We start from the raw sequence: 25,745 nt of genomic DNA on the forward strand, positions 1-25,745 counted from the left end.
CAGCCAGGCATGTGGATGTCCATTTTGTGTGGCCTCCCCTGGCCTTCGCACAGGCCTCTTCAAATTGCTGTGGTGGCCTTGTGGGAAGCCGTTGTCAGATGAACTTGACAATTCTCTCTTATCAGGCCCTGCAGGAGCAGCTGACTTCAGCGGTCCAGGAAATAGGGCACCTTATCGATCCCATTGCCACGGCGGCTCGAGGAGAAGCAGCCCAGCTGGGACATAAGGTAACATGCCCCTGAGGATTCTGTTGAAAGAGAGAGAAGGGGGAGAGGGAGAGAGCCAGATTGATTTCGATGGATTTTGTCATTGCTTCCAAAGGCCCACTGTGCTGCGTATTATACCTGCGTTCAGTGCTAGCTATAGAAAATACCACTCAGCATCCCTCTGGCCTCTTCCCCAAAAATGACCAATTCAGGATCTTTTTTTAACCTAGAGTTAAGAACACTACAGTGAGATATGGGAGATATGGGGGGGGGGGGCAGACTTTCCAGCCAACAGGCATTTCTCATTCTCTGGTACTCTCTGCGGTCCCTAAAGTAAGCCAGAGCCTGTCGTCCGCCATCCCTGCCCGGCTGATGGGCCCAGTCAGGCATGTTTAAGGCTATGGGGTTGTTCCTGGTTTTGATGAAGCAGCATCTGTTGTAGCACGAGATGAGGCAAAGCGAGCCTGCGAGCTCCTCTGGACAGCCAGGGCCTCCTCACACGTCTGCTCCAGAGGAGCGCTCTCCCGAAGCCATGCCCACAGTGTTCTAGGTGGCAAATGATGTTTTGCCTGTTTGGGGTTCACTTGGCAAATTCTTCAAGGAAAGTTGGTTTGTCCTGTAGCCTGTGCCTCAGGAGAGGCCAGAAATTTGATTTTGGACAGCCTTGGGGTTTCCTAGCATTTATCAGTGAGGCTGTCATTATCGATGTGCATATCAAGAACTGAAGTGACCAAAAATCCCCTCTGCGGGTATTGATTTTAGAAAGTCAATAATCTTGCTATTTCAAATTACAGGAGAGCTTAAGGGGATACTAAACCTGCCACTGGTTCTGAGGAAGGGTATTTGCGGTTTAAAGTGGCCTGCATCTCGCTGCCTTTTTAAGTGTAACAAATCTCATTTTTCAGCTGAGATCCTTTATAATTAGGAAAGGGCTTATCTATCTGTGTAAAGACGCTTGAGGAGGTAAAGGAGTGTCCTGGAGGCCAGGGCCACCACCTTTTGTCCATCACAGGGAAAATGAGTTTGGTAGAAAGGCTGGGCATTGTTTTGGAAGTTACTTTTGATTACATTAGAAATTTTTTAAGAATATGTTTCTGTTTTTAAAAGTATGTAGATACAAGGCAGGTGTGGTGGTGCCTGCTTGTAATCTCAGTACCTTGGGAGGCTGAGACAGGAGGACCCAGGTTTTCAGACAGCCTTAGCTACTTAGTGAGACCTTCTGCTATATAGTGAGACCCTGTTTCAAAATAAAGAATAAAAAATAGGGCTAGAGGAATAGCTCAGAGGTAGAATGCTTCTTTCATCCCCAGTACCGCCAAAAAAAAAAAAAATGCAGATATATAATACATATAATATACAGGTATTTATGGCATTTACTATGTAGGTTATATATAGATATATGTATTAGTATAGAAAACTCATTTCTATGTTAATGGATAGCATCAAAATAAAAATGATATATGTTCCTTATAAATTTACTCTTGGCCCTTTGGCTAAATTGGTCTTTCACCTTCTGCAAATATGTCTGGGACAAAGGCAGCCTGTGGCTCTCTCCAGAGGAGCCCTGGACTGAGTATTAATCACTGCTCTGTTTCCAGTGCTTCACTACAGTGCTCAGGTGGGTCTCAGAGCCGCAGCTCCCCCTTGGCCAGGACTCCAGAAGAAATGCAAATTCTCAGCAGCCCCCACTGGGGCAGCTTTCTGGGCTGTTGGACAAGTGGCCACACCAAGTGGCTTTTAGAATGACACTCGCTCACAGCGTCCAGGAACCCAGGGTCGGTGTGGCAGGGCCTGCTCCCCTGCTCCCCTGCACCCGCAGGCAGGCTCCCCGGAGAATCACACTTACCTTCTCTCGTTTCTGGCGTCTCTTAACTGTCGCCCCAGCTCTGCCCCCACGCTGTTATTGCGTCCTGCCTCCTGTGCGCCTCTTCTCTTTGTCTCTTATGTGGACACTTGTTACTGAATTAGGTGCACCCAGGTAACCCAGGATAGTCTCATCTCAAGATCCTTAAGTACATCTGCAGATGGGGGGCTAGAGGTGTGGGTCAGTGGCTAGAGCTCTAGCCTAGCATGTTGGGGGAGGGGGGTGTCTAATCCCTAGTAGGGTACACGCACACACACACCCTTTTCCCAACAGGCCTGGATGCAGGCGTATCTTTTGAGGGGCCACCATTCAACCCACCATGAGTGCGCATCTTGCAATGAACGCTCGCAGTGCCACGTCATTTAACTCATGTGCTAACCTGGATGAGGATGTTTCTGGTCTTGTCACGCTTCTCAGGAGCAGATGATGTGAAAGCCCTTGCTAAGCTCCCCAAATATAAGGGAAATAAGTGCCTTCAAACTCCTTTGTTTAAGCCGCACATGGTGGTGTGCACCTATGATCTCATCTACTCTGGAGAGTGAGGCAGGAGGGTAGCTTAGCAAGACCCGGTCTCAAAATAAAAAGTCCTGGTGCTGGGGTTGTAGGATCAACCCCCAACACTGCAAAATAAGTCAAGAAAGGCAACACTTTGCCCATAATATGAGGCATAACAATCTTAGCGTTTCCTGAGTGCTGACTGCGTGACACTTGCTGTTCTCTGCGTCTTTACGCACTTTAACCCTCCTCGTGGCCCAGGAGGGTTAGCAGGTAGCCCTCATTAGCTCGGCGCTATTACCAATTCCTATGTTATAGATGGGGAAACTGAATTTTAGTAACATATAGACATTTGCCTAAGATTTCTTCCTAAGGAAATGGCAGGGAAGATTTAATCCAGCAACCCTGAGGCTAGAGCTTAGTTCTTCAAGTCCTAGCCATGATACCTCCACGGGGAAGTCAGGCGCTGATTCAGTTACCGCATTTCATATTTCTTAGCATACAGCAACCCTTGACATTTTACAGCTGCACCAATGAAGTATATCTCTAAAATAATAAAAGCAATCAAGAAAACATGTAGGATTCTATTTGCATTAAACATTTCAGCTCCTCCTCCAGTGCACAGAAGCCCAGTGCTGGGTCCTGACCCCTGATAGCCCATCAGCGCCCCATTCCCTTTGCTGGTGACACCAGTGCCCTTCTTATGGGAGAAAATAAAATCCACTGCAAGTGTGCAGGAGGCCCTTCACAAAGGCGTTTGGATGAAGTAGGGAGTAGGGGCCCAAATCCAGCTTACACTCTGCATGCCGAGCCAGCACCTGGCATCCTTCAGGTGGTCCAGAGGAGCTTCTTTAAAATGAACACAAGATGCCCCAAGAGTCGGCAGCAGCCCTGTTCAGATGCCTTGAAACCAGTCTGCAAGATAACCCTAATGAGGATGATGAAGGAAAAGTATGCCTGTTGCCAGCAAAGTCTTGACTCACTGTTAGCTATAGTGAACTTTTACCTTTGGACACCCCCGAATACACCCTGCCCCAGCCCTCACTGCCCCCTGCTGTGTTTCTGACCAAGTACCTGCCTGCGTGGGATCTTTCTGCTGCCTTCCCCACGATGCCCCCTTCCCAGTATTCAGGGAAAAGCAATAAGGGAGCCCCTGGCAAAAGGTTTGCACTTAAATACTCTTGATGGGATAATGTAATATTAGTCGTTACCACACAGAAGGAGGAGGTGAACAGAAAAGTGGTCTGCACCATTGTATTTTATCTGAGTGGGTATTGATTATGGTACCGGAAACAAATATAACAACATGTTAAAATATGATACTCTGGATGCTAGGTAGAGAGGGGCTGCTATTTTACCCTCAAGCTTCATTTTAATGACTTTACAAAGCAGCACATGCCAAGTGATAAACTTCTGGAGTCCAGTCTTACAAGAGCAGCAGAAGTAGAATAGAAATGAAAAGTAGCAGAGACAAGGGAGTGTGGTATTCCAGAGCCAGAGCTGTGCAGACAGATGCCTGGTTCCTGGGTCCTCTACCTCTCAGCTGCATAAACTGAGCATGTGGTCGGAGGCAGTGAATAAAGTGTTTTCTTCAGTTGTACCTACCTTGTAAAATTGTAGTGGAAATGAAGTAAGGACATGCATGTTAAATATGTTAAATATTCAGCAGAGAACCTGGCATCGGACATGCAGGGGTTTTTTGTTTGTTTGTTTTGTTTTGTTTTGTTTTGGTACAAGACCTTTTTTACAAGGTAAGCCAGCGCTCTACCACCCAGCTACAACCCCAGCCTAGCCTCTTGACAAGCTTTGTTCTCACAGGTTGGGCCAATCATAAACAGAACATCTTGGCTGTTGTAAAATCATTTTGTATTTATTCCAGATCTAATACTTGTTCCAAATGCTTCAAGCAGAAGCCAATTGGACGGGCTTCTTGAAGGCTTTTGAAGGTTTTCTGCATCTTAACTGTCTTCTTTCACTTCCTCAGCTACCTCAGCCCTGTTTACTGTCCCTTCCCTCTGAGTTTATAAGTTGTTAAGATGTTATCTCTTTTGTATTTATTTATTTGTTTGTTTTGGTGCTGGTTTTTGAGCCTACAGGCATTTTACCTCTGGGCTACACCCTCAGCCTTTTTTATTTTTATTTTGAAATAGGGTCTCACTAAGTTGCTAAAACTGGCCTTGAACTTGTGATCCTTCCTGTCTTTGAGTCTTAAAAAAGTTTTTTACTTGTAAAATTGAGTTCAACTCTGATGTCTAACTCGGAATCTCATAATGAGGTTTATTAGCACTTCTACCATATTTAGAAAAAAGACACAAAGAACTCCCCAAAGGAAATAAATAACAAGCAATAGTTAATTAACTAGTACTTTCAAAAGTAATCCATAGGGGACTTGCCTCTCCCCATGAATCCATATCCCCAACTCACTGCCCACCAGGGGGCGTCCCAAAGAAGGCGTCTACACCATTGATGTGGCTTTTCTTCCTTGAAAGGTGACACAGCTGGCAAGCTATTTTGAGCCCTTGATCTTGGCTGCAGTAGGTGTTGCCTCCAAGATCCTGGACCATCAGCAGCAGATGACAGTGCTGGACCAGACCAAGACACTGGCGGAGTCTGCCCTACAGATGCTGTATGCAGCCAAAGAAGGTGGAGGAAACCCCAAGGTATGGTTCAGGATGTCAGGACTCACTAAGATCCTGATGTATTGCATCTCTCAAGGAAAAGTACCCCAGTTCTCCTTTGGTGGCATTTGGTTTCCCACTGTAAAGTGAGAAATCATCTCCTGTTTGACTTTTTAGGGGGGGGGGCAAAAAATGTGCATAATTAAGACTTATTTATAAGTTTTTTGTTTTTTTTTCTTGGCCCAGTGCATAGACAAGCTTCCTTGGGGAGAGAAAATGTATGGACAGGAATAAAGCCACAGTGACTGCTGGACACCTGCTCAGTGCTAAGGCCCAGCTTGCAGGAAAGAAAGCTCCATTGTTTTCAAGTGAATGCGATTTCTTTTCCTCATACTTAGGAGACAGCAATTTCATATGATATCTTCCTTACCAGTTTGTAAGAGGAACATTTCTTCAACCTACTGTTTCACCCAGCTGTTTTAAGTGGCCAAAGATGACAAGAATATGTCATTGGCAACTTTGTGGCACATTTTGCTTTGAGCTTGGGAAGAAGGAACATCGCATACAAAGGCACTCTTAGGGTCCTAACGAAAGTATGATGTGTTCAGAAGATAAGCAATCTTCTGTGTCTGGAAGATGGAGATTATGAGGAGAGTTGGACCAGAGGATTCAACTGGGCCATGCTGTGAAGTCTCATCTCCCAAGCCAAGGAGTTAGCCTTTCTTGTGAGCAGTGGGGAGCCAGTGATGGTCTTTAAGCAGAGGACACCCCACCAGTCCAAAGTTTAGAACGATCAAATGTCTTCGACTTGCATTTCCTATTTTTAGTTTTTCATTCACATATCTGGCAACCACTAAGAGACTAATTCTGGGAACGCTGAGCATATTACAAACCATTCCCTCTACGTATTCAGTCTTTTGAGAAATAAATCCAGTTGCAGAAATGGTAGAATTGAACAAGAAGAACAAAGAATGCAACTTGGACTATACCAGATTGTCACTAGGTGCCCTGAGGTCAGACCGGTCCCCCTTTGCACGCTCCCCAAACTGGAAGAGCTAGAGCCGCCCTTCTAACCCAGTGCTGGTTGTCTTTTTCCGGGGCTATTTACTGCCCCTTGTCTCCATCCTTCACCTGAGAGGATTCCAGTGCCCATAGAATATCAAAGTAGGAGCTTTCTGGATGGAATTTTAAGACATTAACATATCCTCTTGCACTGCAAATTCCAAGCCCTCCAGGGAATCTCGTGGCTGAGCGCATACATAATCAGCATCATTAGCTTCATGATGACATGCCCTGCTTGGAACTGGTAGCTAGAATAGTTTTCCAGTGGTGTGAATAGTTTTCAGTGGGGGACCAGAAGCGCTGAGTGGTGGGAAGCAAGATGTGGTGAGTGGAGATGAGATGGTGTTTGCTTCTGCTCCCTCCCCATGCCCAACCTGCACCTGTCTGCAAACCTGACAGGCATGTCCTAAAGGACACCTGCGGCACTACAACTTTGCTGTTTTAGACCTTTTCCTATGGGACCAGAGGAACAGACATAATTTACTCAAATGTTATTCTTTGGGTAGATGTTCAAGTTTTCTTTGCTGTGGCTTAGTTGTTTTGTATCCCCATTTATGGAGAAAATAGGGTTAAAGTATTGTTAAATAGTTATCAACAGTTCTAATTTGGCGAGAACTGGCATAAGCTTTGGGGTCAGACATTATTGGGTTCAAATTTCAGCTCTACCTCTGGCAAGCAGATGACTTCGTTTCCTCTCCTGAACAATGAGACTAATTATGATCACCTCCCTATATAGTTGTAGAAGCTGAATGAGATCATCTGCCTGGTGTAATAGGTGTTTAAATATTGGAAATGGCAGCCTCCGAGCCTAGGGTTAATGAGTTGCACGTATTGTCAAGGCATGTAGCAGCCAGCTCACCCCACTGAGCTCCCCTCTGTGCCCCCTACCCCACCCTCCTTCCATAAGATCTTGATGGGCCCCCACAGCAGCTGCATGCAATGCTCCAGCAAACATACAGCCCTCTCCCTGTCAGGCAGTTCTAATTATTAGGTGGCTTTCCCCCTCTGCTACAGTTGGAATCTGCCCCCTGTAGCCTTCTTCCACTTTGCATCCTCCTGTGATGTTTCGGCCTCTTCTCCTGGCCTTTGTAGTGGAGGCCCTGTAGTGGATATAAGGCTCCCTTGGAAGTAGACTTTAGGCATGTGTCCAAGAACGAGCAGAACCAGGTTTTCTTATGTATTCTGCCTTTAGGAGCAGAATCTAAAATAACGACCTCATTGTCGGCCTCCTGGCTCCACTTGCTAGATGGCCAATGGTTATGTAAACATGCCTTAATTGAGATCCTATCATGTCTTTGGGTGTCTGAAGCTCATGTGCTCAGCCAGCATGCGGCATGAGGTGTAGGGCTAAGCTGTCTGCTAAAGATGAGACTTGCCTTTGGAGTTCAGAGGGAAAGACTCTGGGTGGGGCTGGAGTCACTGGAGGAGGTTTTGTAGAAGTGGCATGTGAGCTGACCCTTCAAGAATCTGTTAAACATGAGAGCAAATCTTCTAGAAAATCCATCCATCAGCCAAGCAGAGGAAGGCAATTTATTTCTGGGATAGCCAAGGGAAAAGATAAGTTTTTGTGGTTTTTGATGACTCTCTGTGGGACAAATGTCCTTTAAATTTCCCCAAGAGTTGAAAGAGCAGTTTTGTGACTTACTGCTGCCATCCCCCACATCCACTCCCAATGCCTCCCTAGGCCCATAGGAGAGAGCAGATCCTTGCCAAGCAACATTCACCTCTCCCCCAAAGCATATATTTAGCTTTAATAGGAAACTGCAGAATTGCTGGTACCTTTTATGTCATCAATAGTCATCTCATGAGATTTAGAGAAAAACATTCCTTTTATTTGACCTTCTGTGTGAGAATATATTTGTATGACATGCTCTCTCTGGAGTGTTATGTCCAGGAATGTCCCCTTTTATATCTCTCTCATCACAACAAACCAACCTGTGCATTTTGTGTTTTATCCTTTTTGTTCCATGAAATCAGCTATCAACCTAAATTACCAGTTTACTCTCTCCCATCTGGAGCACAGAACTGTGCATGCCGACACCATTGCCTCCAGGAAAACCATCCACGTTCAGCCCGTTCCACATCTCATCGTGAGCCAGCTTTGGGGATTCTTGCTTCCCAGGGCTTTTGCATTCAGATGGGGCCAGTTCCTATGGCTGGCTCACAAAGCCTCCTCTTGGAATTCTTCTTTTTTATTTAAACCCACGAACACACAAGCGCATGCACAAGAGTTATCCTCTCCCAAGTCCCACTGGCTTCCTTAGCTTTTCATCTTCCAAAGAAAGATGCAATATTTGGGGCCTTTTGGTAAGCCAGGATGCCCCAGCCACTGCGGACCCAGCACCTGGGTGCAGAACAGTTCTCACACTAACTGGCGACATTGGCTCACATTTCACAGGGTGCGGGCACAGTCCCCTACTTATAAAGAAGGCACCTACACCCATATTAGCCCATTGGAATTTTACCACATAGTGTTGTTGTAATTCTTCTCTTTTCACTGAAGAGGAATCAAGCCCTGATCTCTTAGCTAGTTAGCGATGGAGCCAGAACTAGTACCCAGGTTTCCCACCCTGACATGGAAACTTTCCCCCGCGTCCTGAAGTCTTGCAGGAGCCCAGCACTGCCATTCCCATCTTCCATCTTCTCACTGGCTCACCAGCCCCTGCTCTGCCCTTGTCGTTGACAGGTCTCTGGGGTACGGTCCAAGGAATGATGAGAGCAGCGGAGTTTTGCCTGCAGAGTGTCTGCCCTTGGAGAACTTTGTTCATTTATTCTTCCATCTTCTTGGCAATATAATTTGTGGCTTAATTCTAAAGCCAGCCTGCTGGGCCTTCTGCAGATTTATTTCTTTTGTTTATACTTTGATTTCCATAATTTAGCGTTTTTGTGGGAAGAGAATTGTAGTGTGTTAGGCAACACTAAAGAGAAGTACATTTGTTATGAACACATTTTTCTTTTATATTAGTTTTTTTTTTCATTAAATGTGTCAACTTGTATATTTAGGAGCCCATGGCATTCTCTTTCCTTCACCTTGAACATAGTAACATAAAATTTGTCATGTCATAAAACACTGTTTGATTTTTGCAGTTTTATCTTAGCTCTTGATTTTAAAATACAAGTAAATTTGTATTTGTCTTGCTTTTTATTTATCTTGCAAACAAATGTACAAAATCAAGGAAAGGGGGACTATAGAATGCATTACTATGATCAAGATATGGTTTTGTCTTCTGTTTTTTAAGGTTGTTCTTAAGAGAAGTGAAGTGATTCTTAAAAGACAAAGTACCCTTTTCTTCTGCTTAAGGAAGCGTTTCACGATTCCCTTCTCAGGCCCAGCATACCCACGACGCCATCACAGAGGCCGCCCAGCTGATGAAGGAAGCTGTGGACGACATCATGGTGACGCTGAATGAAGCTGCCAGTGAAGTGGGGCTGGTGGGAGGCATGGTGGATGCCATTGCAGAGGCCATGAGCAAGGTGAGTGGGCCCTTCCTCCCCGCTCCTCCACTCCATCGCCCTCCATCTCTCCCACACTGTCCCCAAGCGCTGTTCTCTGAGGAGCTAACAGACAGCAAGCCTGCTTTTCTTGAGAGTTCTAGTTAATGTACAGATGTCCAGTTACATGTCTAACATATTATTCATTCTGTATTCTTAATTCGTTACCTTTTATTCAAAGCCACTCCCCCCTTCCTTCCTGAGAGGAAAATCAGTTGGTGATGGTATCATTGGTTTCCTCATTTGCAAAGCAGAAATAATTGTTCATTTCCTCTGTCTTCTTCATGGGTTTGTTGTGAGGAACTCTAAACTTCTTAGAGTTACCGAGTAGAGAAGCTGTGTTCATTGAACATGCATGTGTTGCTTTACATTAACATGCACATTTCTTTTTAAAAAAAAAAAACTTTTAAGTTAAAACTTTAAATTTCTGCCTTCTATTGATACCAAGCTTCTCCAACAAAACTGAAACATGAGATTTTCATTGGTAATGCTATACTGAGATGCACATACACCCATGTAATAAGCGATTCCCAAGTGCTGATCTTTGGCATGGCTGCTTTGGAATCATGGAAACTCTGCAGGATGCAGAATCCTGGGCTCTACCCTCTCACCTGCTTATGTGGGATCTTAATGGAACGGAGCCTCCAAATCTCTGTTGGTACTTTTAAAAAATCTCCTTATGACTCTGGTATCTAAGCAAATGCAGAAACCATTGAAATAATATGTGCAAAAGCCATTACTGAGCTCTCATAGGCAAAAAAGAAGATAACATGAGCATCGTTTCCTCATTTAGTGACCTGTCAGTTGACAGGGGTCAGTAGGGAAATATGGCTGGAGACAGTTTCAGTTCCATATCTCTCACTCTTTCCCCCAAGGAATCCTTCTCTAGTCATGTCAGTTTGATATTAATCAGAAAGAACAATTGTTCATCAACATCTAATTGCTATCCCATGGCAGGAATTGTAGACATTGTCTGTGTTTTGACATGTCCACTGACAGATTGTGAATACATTAATATGGCTTTTCAGGATAATAAGCAGTCTCTAATTGCTAATTTAGAGAGAAGATTGGTTGTTCATATCTCCATAAAGAAATAATACCCTGAAACTATGATTAGGGTAATTATTCCTAAGCACTGTGCAGTCACTGTCACACTAAGTGTGGGAACGGGCCTGGGCTGCACCGCCAGGTCCCTTCAGAGATCTCAGGCTCTGTTTGGTCACAGTATCCATCAGTCTCGGCTGTGGGACTCTCCTACTTCAACTATGGACAGTATGGCAGGAAATGGATGAAACAATGAAATTCTCTGCCTTCCCCAGGCTTTGGAGTAAACCTCAGTAGGTTTGTTTGGGTTTTAAGACATCAGAATACCAGAACTTTGAAGAAAAAAAAAGCCACTTGCCTACCAAACCCAAGGTTTCTTAGAGCAAATTGAAAGTCAAGTGATAATCTTTTTCTTCTTGGCTAAAGGTTATTTTTCAGAATCAGTGTAATAGTAGGGAAATGTTCCATAAATCTCTGGAAAATGAAAGTCAGATCCTAAAGTCTTTCTTTGGTAACAGTTGAGCCTCCCAGACGGTAGGAAAAGCAGCCTTTGCTTACCTTTGCCAGTGCGGTGACAGCCGCTCTCTCAGCCCAGGATACACGTGGCTCTTCTGGGAGGGCTAAGAAATAAGTCTAGTATTTCCTGGCAGCAATAGTTAGTAACTGCTGACAATACAGACCACCAAGGCCATACGCAAAGCATTTTCCCCATTTCGGTTCTGTAAACTATACCACTGCTGTCTCAGGGCTCCCCCTAACTCTTACCTACTCTGAGCTGAAAGCCAACGGACCACAAACTCCTCTTCCCCATCCTCCCTTACTCAGCCTGTTACTAGGGCTATCACATTAAGTGATGTTTCATGGCCTCTGGGCCTTAAAGCCCCAAGACATTAGGAACCTGGTGTTTGTATCCAAATTTCATTAATTTAGTTAAAACACACTGACATGCTTTTTGAATCATTGTCTAAATTTCTCAAAGACAGTAACTAGCAGAGTAATGTGAATGTACCCAAGGTTGACTTTAACTTGGATGCAATTTTTGACACCTTGGAAGTTTCTGCTGTAGAAGTTCTAAAGATGCCCTGTCTGTGTGTTTAAGCAGTAGAAAGCTTGGGCACGAGGAAATTAATATGAAGCAATCGGCCTTCATGACTGTGGACAGTCACTCAAACTCTCTGAACCTTGATTCCCCGTTAAGTGAAACCAGTGGCATTTTATGATCCAGTACCTTTTCTTTGTTTTTATTCCACATCTTTAGTGCCAAGAAAGAAAGTTACAGAGACAAAGCACATAAAATTCTCGTTATTTTCATCACAGTTTCATAAAAGAAAGGTTATATTAATACCAAAGATAAAATGAAGTCTATAATCCCAGAACAAAGGAGAGTTCTTTCAACTAAGTAAGTTTGAAATCCTAGAACGGGACTTTGTTCTTGCTTCTCTCGTTGCCTTAAAAACTGGCTGGAAGTTTCTCTGCAGTGGCCAGTGGGCGTGGCCGCCGGCCTCAGCTTCTAGTCACCTCCAGCACTACCGGGGCTTGTTGCATTAGGTCACATCTCACAGGAAGGACTGAGGATGTCGCTGACACTAGGAAGATGCTCCATGAATTACAACTGAACAAATGAGTGTCCCCAACTCAGTCCTCATTTGACCGCCGGGGGCCCCCATGATGTGGTAGGGTCACTGGCCAACATCTATCTGCCTGATAAAGGCACCTCAAAAGTCTAGCCTAGGCCGGGCGTGATGGCGCATGCTTTTAATCCCTGCGCTTGGGAGGCTGAGACAGGAGGATCGCACAGGTTTGAAGCCAGCCTCAGCTACTTAGTGAGGCTCTCAGCAACTTAGTGAGACCCTGTTTCCAAATAAAATATAAAATAGGTCTGGGAGTATAGCCCGGAGGTAGAAAGCCTCTGGGTTCCACCCCTAGTACCACAAAATTAATTAATTAATTAATTAAAATTAAGTCTAGCCTAGAGCTTGTGTGGATAGTTTGGTAAAAATAACATCTGTGTTGTTCAACCATGACATGCACAGGCTTTGGTGATACATTCTTCACTCAGTGTAGCTTGGCCTGCTTATGACATGGAGTTCTTATTGAGGATGCCATCCAACATTTTCCTAACTGACCTCTCAGCACACAATCTCTTCTGACTCCAAACTCTCTGGGACAGAGCTGCCAGGGAGATCTGCTCCTGCCCAGATCCCACCACCTCCATGTCCACCTCAGGGCTCCCCAGACAACAGTGCAGCGCCATTGCCGCCATGCTCAGTAGCCCTTCTGTTCAGGCCATGCTGGCTTCACTATACCCTTGTCCTGCGTTCATATCCATTCACCTTGTCTCCTCACCCGGAATCACATTCAGCCACCAGTGGTCAAGGTGGGCCGCCTTTTTCATCAGCATCGTTGGCAGCAGCGGCATCGTCATCTTCATTACCAAGGTTGTCGTTGCCTTTTTTTATGTAGCTCTTGCCACACACAGTCTCAGTCAGTCTTTACTAAAACCATGTGATGCTTGGAAGTACAAGACCTCTGAGGCCCAGATAGTTTAAGTAACCAGCTTGAGGACATTTACAAATGCTGAAACCTGGTCGTTTTTTTTTTTTTTTCCTTTTTCTTTTCTTTTCTTTTCTTTTTTCTTTTTCTTCTTTTTTTTTTTTTTTTTTTGTGTGTGTGTGTGTGTAGGGGCATTCAACCTCCAAGCTATACCCCAGCCCAACTTTTTTTATTCTTTATTTTGAAACAGAGTCTCACTAAGTACCTGAGGCTGGCTAGATCCTCCTGTCTCAGCCTCCCAACCAAGTACAGGGATTATAAGCATGCTCCTCCACACCCGGCAAACCAGGTCTTAAATATAAGTTTTCTGAGCAATAGGTCCCTTGTCTTCCCTTGATTTTTAGTGCACTTAGAGTCAGATAAACAGCAAATTTTTCCTAGAACTTCCAGTTTCTTCTATCCCTGACGTAGGTCATAAGTAAAGGTTTCAGGGACTCCTCATATCTGTGGACTCTAGCATTCCCAGGGAACCCCCTGGTGATCTCAATTCCACCTGTTCTCCCACCTCCTCATATTTCCAGGGGAAACCAGGCTCTGTCACGTCCTGCGTACTTGAATCCTACTCTCTTTCCTTGGCACACCTTCCCCACCTTTTATATGGGTGGGCTGCTCTTTACCTGGTATGACTTTAGCTGAAACATCAGTCTTATGGAATGTGTCCCACTCCTCCAGGACAAAGCTGTGGCCTCCCCTCATGCCCCTTACATTAACCTCATCTGAAGTCCCTCTTGCAGAAGGTTGAGAATTCTCTTGAGTATGGGTCACAGAATCTCTGTGTGCCCCTCCATATTTTTCAAAGCTTTTAGTTCTAATAATCACAGTCCATACTTCAACAGACACCTTGTGACTTGTTTTTTTCCTCCTGTGTAGTTGGATGAAGGCACGCCTCCAGAACCAAAGGGAACATTCGTCGACTACCAGACGACTGTGGTTAAATATTCCAAAGCCATTGCTGTAACCGCTCAGGAAATGGTAAGAAGAACTGCTCCACCACGGTTGGCTCCCCTTTTGAGTCTTTAAACTGGATCCGTCCGTGTTCCTAGCTCCTCCTGGGTTACAGTCTCAGCCCTCTCCCTGCTCTTTCCGCCTGTCTGTGGTCCAGAATCCCCAGTCCACTAGGGTTCTCACGTCATCCAAATGCTGCAAGAGGGAATTGAGATGACTGGGACTCGGGCATGAGGACAGGAAGCAAAGGAATCAGAAAACAAGGGGGGCTGAGGAAAGGAGAGAGAAGTGGGCTTGAACAGGAAAAGGGGGAAGTTCTATTCACCTCCAAAAGGACTCAGAATATGTTTACATACTGAAATCACAGTATAAGAGAAGATATTTTGGGATAAAACAGAACAGAAATGAGATCCTCAGATGTTGGTTGATAGCCTCAAATTATAACACCTGGACAATATAGTATTGTCAGTTTCTCAGGCAAAATGAAACACTGGTTACATTTTTAAAATTTTCCTAACAGCAAAAGGCTTATAACTTTTAGAGATAATATTTTTGCTGTCAAAATGTAATGCAGACACACCTGTAGAATATGGATCCTTAGACACAAATACCATTGAGAATATGAATGCTGTCTAATGTGTTAAAAAGCTATACAAAGATAACAAATGATGTCTTCAGAGAATCAATTAAGGTGTTCATAGAAAAAGTCCTCTAAACTTTTGAAGGCTCAGATGCCACAGGGCAGAATCTGGGGAGATGCCTCTGATGTTTGTCGCATATGCCTGAAATGAGAACCAAGGGGCTTCTAGCTGGAGGAACCAGACGGGCGTTCTGCCCGGTCATGAGGCCCAGGCTCCTCTCTGGCCTGTCATGTAATCATGTGTCCACTAGAGGTTGAGCTTGGACCACAAAGGCTTCCCTGGCTGCTCTGCTCATTCATGGACACTCGGGTTGTGCCAGGCCTGTTGTTTAAAAGCACAGGCAGGGGAAGGAGGGAAGGACAGTACCCATCTCGGTGTGTTGTGACAAGTGATTTATGACTTCAGGGAGTGCAGGGGACAGATCAGGAATCCTGCCCTGCAGCCTTACCTTGCAGCACTGAGGGGAGAAGACATCTTTGAGTACCCTGTAGCATTTCTGGAGTACCCTCCTGGGCCAAGCTCTGGGCTGACCTGTGCTGACCCTTGATGTCTGTGACCCTAAGACCAACCTCAGGCTACATGGCCGCTCCTGAGAGAGCTGAGCAGGTGCCTTGAGTTGGAGAGGACCACCCTACCTCGCGGACTCACCCCAAAATCTTTGTGTTCCTGTTGACAGCACAGACACAGCAGCTCATAGTGCCACCTTAACCTCTTGGGTCTAAGCATAGGCTTTGTGGAGCCTACACTTTGACCTGAAGCCTGTGACATTCCCATGTAAAGATACCCTAGACTTGGCGGCCATTCCCGCTCTACCTCCATTTACTAGTATGGAGTCATTTAAAAGGGCTTTTCAAATTAATGTCAAGGACTTCAAAGGTCAAAAAGAGAAAGACAGTTATTCAGAATAAGAAAAGGAGAGAAACAAGAGGGAAACCCCTTGAAGAGGGACAAGGACACATTTCTAGGTGACTGGTTAAAGCTGTTGTTGTGATAATTAAGGGACATTTTTATCCTGTGAAGAAGAGCTAGAAAGGAGCCTGTTGAGTAGGTGGAATTAAACTCCTGAGACACATCACTCTTTGAAGCAGTGAGGAAGTACTGAATGGCTTTTTGGATACAGCATACCCAACTAAATTTGGGGCTGAAACCTTGTCATTCTTTGGCACAAATTTATTTCAAAGCTGTGTTCTCCGGGTCTCTTCCTCCAAAACACTGGCTGCCCGCCACTGTGCATTGATGACTTCCTTAACAGCCCATCCTCATGCCCTCTCCTGCCCGGGTGGGACCTGCTTCTGGAGACCCAGAGACCAGGCCAGCTCTTCCTACTCCTGCCCCGGCGTGTGCAGTACACAGGGCTTCTGCCCTTGTGGTTTCCCAGGGGACTCCTCTTTTGTGGCTCCTCCCAGAGTAGACCCAAAGGACTCAGCTCCACCCGCACGCCTGAACGCTGAGCATGTGCCCTCATGGCCCTGCAGGGTCACACGCACTCTGGCCTGTTCCACGCAGTGCAGCATGGGCTCCGCTTGAGCTGCCCTCTCCAGTGTCCAGCCCTGAATGTGAGCCCTGACCTTCACCCCATTGAGAGCCTAAAAGTGAATGGAACCCTTGGCTTCCAGTGGTATTAACCCATGGTTCTTATGCTTTTCTCTGTTTGTTTGTGTCTTGCTTGTTTTCTTTTTCCAGATGACTAAGTCGGTTACTAACCCGGAAGAGTTGGGAGGACTGGCTTCACAAATGACCAGTGACTATGGGCACCTGGCTATCCAGGGCCAGATGGCAGCAGCCACGGCCGAACCAGAGGAGGTCTGCCACCTTAAGGCCCCTATTATAAGAAGCAAACACACTCTGGGCCCATCCCCAAGAGTTTCCCAGTAGCCTGGCTCACCCCCAAAGACCCTATCCCATTGGCTAGCACCTGGTTTTATACCCCACTGCTATGCAGCTGACCCCCCAGGCTCATACCCAGTAGCCCCAAGTTGTACTCGGGGCTTACTGAGGCTGACTGGCCAAGAGCTAGGACCATCTGGGAAGTGGGCTTGCAGAGAGAGGACTCATTACTGAGGTCGCCTGTAAAGAGTGCTCCTGTTGCGGACCACAGACCCCTTACGGGCCAGCCCATTCCCTTCTTATCATGCCCAGCCCCCGGATTTCATGCTCTCATTTCCTCCTCCTCACATCCCCCTCAATTATGTTTATGTTTTCCAAAGTCTCCCAGAAGTGTTGGAAGTACGGGATTCTATTGCCCCTCCAGTGAGAAAATCCTGCTTTAGTGACAGAGATTCGCCTGGATAGTCTCAGTGGCTCTTTAGGAACTGGCCCAGATCCTGCCACCATGCCTCTGGTGGCTTCTTCAGTGCCCACCTGCTTCGCTGCACTAGCTTGGCCTCAGCAAGCTGGCACCCACGAGGGCCTTCAAATGGCAAAAGTTAGGCTCCTAAGGCCACTTTCTAGGGCTGTCGTCTCTGAAAGCTCTGAGAAGTGGAGGGCTCCATTGGAATGACCATGGGTGTTCACCAGGGACCTGGGTGGGGCTCTAGGGAGCCTGGTGTTAGTGTGGACACCCAGAAGGGGTCTAGGGCCCAGGAATTTGGTGACTCTTTAGAGAAAGAAAGCTCAGTCTGGAATACAGAATGATGAAGTGAGTTGCAGGAACACTGGGAAAATAAAGGTAACTATGCTCCATGAAATTCAGTAAGCAGTTTATTGAGCTCAAACCTAATTCACAAAATTCCTAAACAAATAGGCTGTCAAGGCAGAAGGTTGAACTGGTCGGTTCCTCTCCTTACAAAGACAGTCACTGGCCCTGAGTTCCTCAGTAAGGCTGTTTGTTCTAGGAGTCAGGTGCAAGCATGTCCTAACAAAGATTCCTAGAGATTCTATTAAAATAAAGAGCCACAACGGGTCGCTTTCTAACGAGCGCCGTAACAGTGCATGTGAACAGAAGCATCATATGTATGCTTGCATACATATATATCTAGCATGGGATTCCTTAAATTTCTAACAGTGCCTGTGTTTTCAGAGTTCAGAATGATTGGGAATTTAAGCTGCAGCATGAATATATTTTTGTTTGTGATAAGTATGTGAAGTTACTACCAAGAAAGAAAAACTCTAAGAGACCCGCCTCAAGATTCTCTTGATTGTTTTACACAGGCCCATCTTTCCTTTTTTAAATAGACTCCCTGCTTGAGTAAGAGTAGACTATAATTCTAGTCTGTAATTTATCTAGACATATAATTCCCTTGATTAACATGTAATTTTGAATTTCATAAACAAGTGTAGGGGCAACTTATGTTACAGTAAGGAAATGTTTGGTTGGACAAAGCTAAGAAGTATCTGGCTTTGAGGGGGGAATTAAAAACAGACTGGGATTGCAAGGGAGGCTTTGACAGTGACAGAAACCTTGACAAATGGAATCCGCCCCCATCTGCCTTGGCTAATTTACATGCTAGCCTGCCTGAGTTATCTGCAAGACCCTTTCCGTATCCGAGTTCTTCTGAGCTGTCTGCCTAATGTGTGAAACAGGCAGAACGTCTAATTGCAATGCAGACCATTGAGGCAAAATATAAAATAATGCCAAAGCAGCCAAGAAAGGAAATGTATTGCAAGAGCACAACAAAAGGTGACTTTGGTGGTTGGCCCTGAGCTATACGAGCTGATATCTTCAACAAGATTTCCCCCTTTTGCTGTTACATCTTGAGTTATACTTCACGACCCAGATACGAGAGCAGTGTGACCTGGAGCGAGAAGGAGCAGAGAAAATATAGAATTACCAGTGGCTTGCGAGGGAAAATTCTTTGTGTACATTTGCCAGACAGATATTTGGGGGGAAACTGAGAAGGTTAGGAGATCCCTGAAGCAATGTGGTTTTGTATTCCAAGATTGTGGGATTATTTGTATACCCAAGAGGACCCCACATCGCAGCATGTGAAAATATTTACATCCAGGGCAAGTAAGAAAGGGCTCCCTTCACTGCAGTCTGCTGTGCCGAGTCAGCATTCTGGTCTTTTCCAGAATGTGACAATTACAGGAAAAGTCAGAGCTCTGCCCTGGAACATCAGGCAGGATCTTTATCTGCTTATTTTTCAATGGAAAACTCAAACCTTTGTTAACATGGCTGTGAAAATGTCTTCAGAAAAGTTAAAACCCTCTGGCAGCTTTGCAACTTCAGATGAATTTCCTCTCAAAGGAAAGAGAAAGAGAAAAGAAAAAGAAAGAAAGATTGATTGATTTCTATAACCCATAACTCCTAAATATAAATCCTGGGGAAAAGATTTAGTGACTACAGCTCTGTCCCTGAGGAAAATCTGCTGTAAGCACTTGTGGCTCTGGATGGCTTATCTAGCAGGAGCATTTGTTAAGCTCTGGGAAAGAACCACAGCCTGGAGGAGATGGGTGTCTAATCTAGAATTCTCTAAAATTTCCATTCTAAGACATGTTTTCCAGAGGTGGTAGAGTAATTCATAGTTCTGTTATTCTGTTGCACATTTTTATTCTCTGATACTGGAGATAGACCCCTGGGGCACTCTACCATTCTACCTCTGAGCTACCTTCCCAGTCCTCCTCCCTCCCTCCCTCTCCTCCTCCTCCTCCTCCTCCTCCTCCTCCTCCTCCTCCTCCTCCTCCTTTCTCTCTCTCTCTCTCTCTCTCTCTCTCTCTCTCTCTCTCGGTGGTACTGGGGATGGAACCCTTCTACCTCTGGGCTACACTCCCAGACCTATTTTATATTTTTATTTGAAAATAGTGTCTCTTAAGCCAGCCAGCAAGACTGGCTTTGAACCTACACCATCCTCCTGTCTTCGCCTCCCAAGCGTGGGGATTACAAGCATGCGCCACCACACTCGGCCTTTATTCTCTATTTTGAAACATGGTCTCACTAAGTTGCTGAGGCTGGCCTCGAACCTATGATATTTCTGTCTCGGATCCCAAGTACTGGAATTACAGGCCACCATGTACAGGCATGTACCACCATGCCTATCTCACTCCTTTTTAATTTTTTGTCTATTTTTTTAATACCCAAGTTTGTCAGCTAAGCTCTGATCTTGCCTTTCCAGTGTGCACAAGTTCTCCCAGCTAAGGTAATGGACCTGGTTTCAGATACAGTTGCTTTTAAGGGCTGCAACAAATCTGAAGGTTTCTGCTTCGTCTGAGGCAGTAAGGAAAGATGACCAGTTTTTCATAAATCCCCCCACCCCCAGCTGTAATTGGATCCTAAACTTCATAAAGGCCAGGCTTTTCATTTCCCTCAAGGCACAGAACCAGGAGATGCTTTTCTCCACTATACATTTATTTGGGCAAGAAGGGAATTGAGGGTTTTCCTTGAGGTTTAAGTAATGACTTGCTAAAGTTGCCAATTTAAAACCCCAGGTCATATGTCTTTGAGCAACATTTCTTTATAATAAATACTACTGGTGCACCGAATCACCCTGTGGTTCTTAAAAAACATTGGATCATATTTCCTGAGAAGTTTATTGTTACTTTGAGAAGCTGACCATTTTTAAATCCCTTATCTGTTTGAATTACAGTCTCAGAAATGCATTCCTTTTCTAGAATGTTCCTCTGGTGGTTAAAAAAAAATGTGAAATTTCCAGTAGATTGTTGATTTTGTTGTCCTCTTTCATTTATGTGCCCCTTAAAAATAATAAGAGGATTATTAAGTTCCAACCACAAGGTAAATACTGGTCAGATAACATCCCATTTACCCTCCTCACCACCATATGTGAGACAGACACCATTCTCCCCCATTTTGCAGATAAGCAAACCGAGGTTCAGATAGTTTAGTTAATTTCTCAGGACAACAAGCTACAGCCATTTTTGTTGATGACAAAACTACAGTCGTGTCTGTCAAGTTAAACTTAAATTGAGTAAAGTTTTTCTTTTTTTTTTTTAATTTTTTTGCGGTACTGGAGTTGGAACCCAGGGGCATCCTACTTTCAAGTGACACCCCCAGGCCTGTTTTTTATTCTTTATTTTGAAGCAGGGTCTCACTAAGTTGCTGAGAGCCTCATTAAGTAACTGAGGCTGGCTTCAAACATGCATGATCCTCCTGTCTCGGCCTCCCAAGTACTAGGATCACAAGCGTGCGCCACCATGCATGCCCGGCTTAAGTTTTTCTTATTTTGAAATTCTTTTTTTTTTTTTTTTTTTTTTTTTTTTGTGGGTCTGGGGATGGATCTCAGGGACATTCGACCCCCAAGCTACACCTCCTGCCCTGATTTTTTTTTTAATTATTTATTATTCTTTATTTTGAAACAGGGTCTCACTAAGTTGCAAGGGCCTCACTAAGTAGCTGAGGCTGTCCACGAACTGTAATCCTCCAGTCTCAGCCTCCCAAATGCTGGGATTACAAGCGCCACCACCCCCGGCTATTTTGAAATTCTGTAGATCTTTCTCCCACCCCTTCCTCCTCACCTGACTTGACCAGCAGTCCTTTATCGCTTAGAGATCTGTGGTCAGCCTGGACTTCAGAAATCTTGTTTTTAGATTAGCTCTGATCTTTGAATACTTGAGATTCAACCACACGGGTCTAAAAGGCTTCAAGAGCCAGGCTGAGCTTAAAACCTTAATGGGGCCTTACCTGCTTCAGCTTGCCCTTGTTTTTAAGCCACCATGCCGGTATAGCCAGCAGATATCTTTAAACAGCATCACTGATGTGTGGGCAGAATTCAAGTGTCTTTTCCCTCCATAACTACAGCCTTATTCCTACCCTAGCCCAGCCCTGTTTACAGAGCTGCCAAATTGTAGCGTCCGGGACCACTGCCCATGTTGTGTATTAAGTAGAGACATGAACAGGACAGCCCTGCCTAGGTGTGAAGCTTCTCAGCACCCAGTGTCCAACACAAGAGACACCAAAGAGCAGAAGCTCAGTGGTCACGAGAATTTCTACTAAATGGGTTTGAAAGTCCTCTGTGCCTTAAGGCATTAAGACCAGAACATTTTTTCCCTAAAAGCAGTATGCATTTCAGTAATATGAGAGCATTTACGCCACATACATACACACACCTTCTCTCTCTCTCTCTCTCTCTCTCTCTCTCTCTCTCTCTCTCTCTCCCGTTGCTCCTCCTTAAATCTTGACTAGTAAGATGCTAGTACAAGACAGCATCCAGCTGGAAAAAAATCTCCCAGGCATTATTCACCATACCTGAGATCTTTTGGTAAATATTCTTAATGGTTGCTAGAAGCATAAGACACACCTTCTAACTATTGTAGATTATTGAAAATAGCACTGACTCGTGCCTGAAGTTTGGTTTTCTTTTTAGTTACTTATTTATGACAGCCCTATTGGATCCAACCAAAATGAAAATTGATGTGAAATAGAACCAGAGGAACGTGTACTGTGGGGAGGTGGAGGTGGGATCGATTACACCTTAAAGGAGACCGCTGGCAGCTTATCCGCTACAGCGCTCCTTTGGTTTATCTTAGGCAAATTTCCTTTGATAATCACATAACCAAGGTCATGAAATGAATGTGTGACTGCTGAGCCTCTAGTTCTGAAAATGTTCCTTCTTAAGGATACTGTAAGCCTGGCCTGATATAGGGGAAGCCTGGTCCAGCTGAGAAAGGGGGTGTCCTGATTGGCACACACAGCAGTTTTGTAAGAATCTGAACCCCTTAAAATACGCTTAATACTAAAGCTATCTTTTGAACTTCTAATTACCCTCTAGGAATATTGGGAGGGGTAAATGAAATGAGACATACTATCTGCCTAGAAGAGAGCTTAACACACAGTAGGGCTCAGTGGATGCTTGTTTTATGAAGAACAGATTTATGCCACTGAGCTGATGTCATTCCCATTCTCACTGGTTGGCCTGGGAACCAGAAGAGGTATGCAGCAGGCAAGGTAGCAAACATCAGGAAGGCATTATGCTTGCATGATGAGCTACGTGCTTGCTTAATGGAGACTGCGGGCATTTTACAGTGTCTGAAAAGGGAAGCTAAATCAACCAAATTCCATACTTCGCCAGACACGGGCTCCTAACAGGAGTGGAATTTTCCTAGCCAGGCTCCCATAGGGCGCAGGAGAAATTTTCCACACCAGGAAGGCCCCGATGGCAGGGTCCCATCACACTCCTTTCCCCTCCTGGACTTGCCTCTGCAGATCGGATTCCAGATTCGCACGCGAGTGCAGGACCTGGGCCACGGCTGTATCTTCCTGGTGCAGAAAGCGGGGGCCCTCCAGGTGTGCCCCACAGACAGCTACACCAAGAGGGAGCTGATCGAGTGCGCCCGCGCCGTCACGGAGAAGGTAAGGAGCAGTCCTGGGTCTGCGGTAGCCGCTGTAGGCGGCGCTGGCTCTCGCTGACCCACTGTGGTGGGGATGAAAGCAGAGAACTAAGCTAAGGTTAGTGTAGCCAGGCTGTCCTCGCCCCTTCCTTCCCCAGTTCCCTGCAGGGACAGGGACTAGGGGTGAGAAACTGCGAGCGTGACAGGGGCTGTGCCACCTGCCAGGAGAGGCCCTAGTGCTCAGTGCTCGGCCCTCCAGACGGGCTCTCCTGCACAGACCCTCAGTCACCAGCAGAGCGAGAGCCAGCCCGGGGAGGCTTCATGCCTGCACCCCACCTCATCCTCCTTCTCAAGGAGGCTCCTAAGAACTGAGTCAGAAAGACTGAAAACCCTCCTCCCGTGTCATCTCTTGCTCGGCAGACAGACAGCAAGGCCAGGAAGGGTTGAGTGATTTCAGGCAGGCCCATGGCACCCCGGTGGAGGAGCAGGAACTTGCACGGAGTCTTCTGGCTTTGAGGACAGCTGTTCATGGAATCTCAGTGTAGCAAGCAAGCAGGGCTCTGAGAGCTTCTCTAAGGCACTTCACCTACCTAAGCCTCGTTTTCCTCATCTGTGAAACGAGGATGCACATCCGCAGTACGCAGCTCAGAGCTGTGGACATTGAACACGGTGATGTTTGTCAAAGTGCCCCCCCCCCCGGGAGCATGCCAGATGCATACTTAAACATGTAACAAATACAAGCCACTGTTCTCTGCAACTTTTCATCCGAGGCTCTCTTCTCCCTGGAGGTGTGCCCCAAGTAACAGGGCCCCATTCAGACAGTCCCGTCATGTGCAGTGGCTCCTACATTCTCCCCCAGGATGCAAACCTTTGGCTTTGCTTAGGTCTCCGGGCCATTTCTCAGGGTGACTGCTCCGCAGGCCGTGTGAGGCGCCGGCTGAAGCATCACACTTTGCTGGCATTTCTCTTTCCTGTCCCTTTGGTTATAGCACATAGAACTCTGTACTGTTGAGAAATTTGGCAACAAGACTGGAAGGCTGGCGGAGGAGCCCTTCCCAGACGCTGATCACAGACGCGGCTCTGTCTGCTGCAGCCCTCTGTCTCTCTCTGCCCAGGGACTGTCCTACCTCCCTGGGCTCCACGGAATGAGGAAATAAATCTCTGAGCCCAAGAAAGGCATTTGCCCTCCTTCAAAGCTCTTCCTTGTTGTGGAAGTTCCTCTTGCCAAGTTCCCCACAGAGGATCTTGCAGGGAAATGCCAGGGAGGAGGGATGGACAGACAGGCTGCCATGGTGGCCGGGCAATGCAGTCTTCCCAGGCTGGCCTTGGCCTAACTGATTCTCAGGGCAGTTGGACCCTGATTAGGAACCTGGAGAAGGACCACAGCTAGGAGGGGCCAGTTTTCAGCAGCTGGCCTTGGTGCTGTTTCTTGCCCGTGTCCCTGCACTTCTAATCTGCTCCCACCCCCACCCTGTGTCGTTCTTACACACCTCAGTGCATGTAGCACGCCCTGCACCATGAGCCCCTTGATTTGTCTACCTTCGTCATCCCTGTGATGATGAGATGTTCGGCAAGTATGTGCAGACACAGAAGCCCTCCACAGTGGGCTCGATGCTGTTTCTAGACTCTTCCTTCTTTCGCCCTGACTGAGAATCTCTCACACACCCTTCACCCAACCTCTGAGAGCTCTGTGCCAGCCTGACTTGTCTCTTCCTGATGGGACTTACTAGCATTTAGAGGAGGGTCAGAATTCACAATGACCACGTGATGGAACCAGCCTAGGTGCCGGTTAATCAGGAAGAAAGAAAACGTGGAATATGTACACAGTAGTTGTGGTTTTTTGCCATACAAGGGATAAAACCAGGGGCATTCTACCTCCAAGCTACACCCCCAGCCCTATTTTTTATTTTTTTATTTTGAAACATGGTCTCACTGAGTTGCAAGGGGCCTCACTAAGTAGCTGAGGTTGTCTGTGAACTACGGTCTTCCCAAATACTGGGATTACAAACTTGCACCACCACACCTGGCAATACACAGTATAGTTTGTTTGATTTTTGTTTGTTTGTTTGTTTGTTTGTTTGTTTGTTTGTTTGTTTGTTGTACTGGGGATGGAACCCATTTATTAAGCCATCAAGAATATCTTTTACAAGAACATGGGTGGTACTTGAGAGCATTATGATAAGTGAAATAAACCATCTTCAGAAAGTCATGGGTTGTATATTTTCTTTCATATGTGGAAGATGGAGAGGGGAAAAAGGAAAGTGGGGTCGGGGACTCATGCAAATAGAAGGGAGACCAGTAAAGGACGGGAACCAGGGGCAGGGAGGGAAGGGGGAGGTACTGGGGAATGAAATTGTCCAAATCATGTTATGTGCCTGCACAAACATATCACAATGAATCCTACTACTATTATAATGCGCCAAGTCAAAACTTTAAAATAAAAAATAAAGAAGGGTCATACAAATGGGTAAAAGAAATAGTTCCTTAGCTGGGCGTGGCAGCACACACTTGTAATCCCAGTACTTGGGCGGTCGAGACAGGAGGATCACAGGTTTAAGGATAGCCTCAGCATCCTAGAAATACTGTTTCAAAACAACAACAAAAA

The 25,745-nt window shown here is 45.8% G+C and overlaps 1 protein-coding gene across 4 annotated transcripts in view; it reads left to right on the forward strand.

Annotated features, from left to right (window-relative positions):
- TLN2 (talin 2) overlaps positions 1-25,745 on the forward strand; it is a gene marked incomplete at its 5' end in the record, with an annotated part of 195,398 nt that overhangs the window by 123,603 nt on the left and 46,050 nt on the right. For 3 of the 4 annotated variants that reach the window (XM_080692222.1, XM_080692223.1, XM_080692224.1), the window contains 6 exons: positions 126-227; positions 5,055-5,225; positions 9,573-9,719; positions 14,205-14,306; positions 16,604-16,723; positions 23,016-23,162. In XM_080692222.1, coding sequence (XP_080548348.1) covers positions 126-227; positions 5,055-5,225; positions 9,573-9,719; positions 14,205-14,306; positions 16,604-16,723; positions 23,016-23,162 — 789 coding nt within the window. The remainder of the gene's footprint in view (positions 1-125; positions 228-5,054; positions 5,226-9,572; positions 9,720-14,204; positions 14,307-16,603; positions 16,724-23,015; positions 23,163-25,745) is intronic. The other variant, XM_080692225.1, reaches the window with a different exon arrangement.

This window comes from Muscardinus avellanarius, assembly GCF_963383645.1.
Source record: "Muscardinus avellanarius genome assembly, chromosome: 3".
In the NCBI taxonomy this organism is placed as follows: Eukaryota; Metazoa; Chordata; class Mammalia; order Rodentia; family Gliridae; genus Muscardinus; species Muscardinus avellanarius.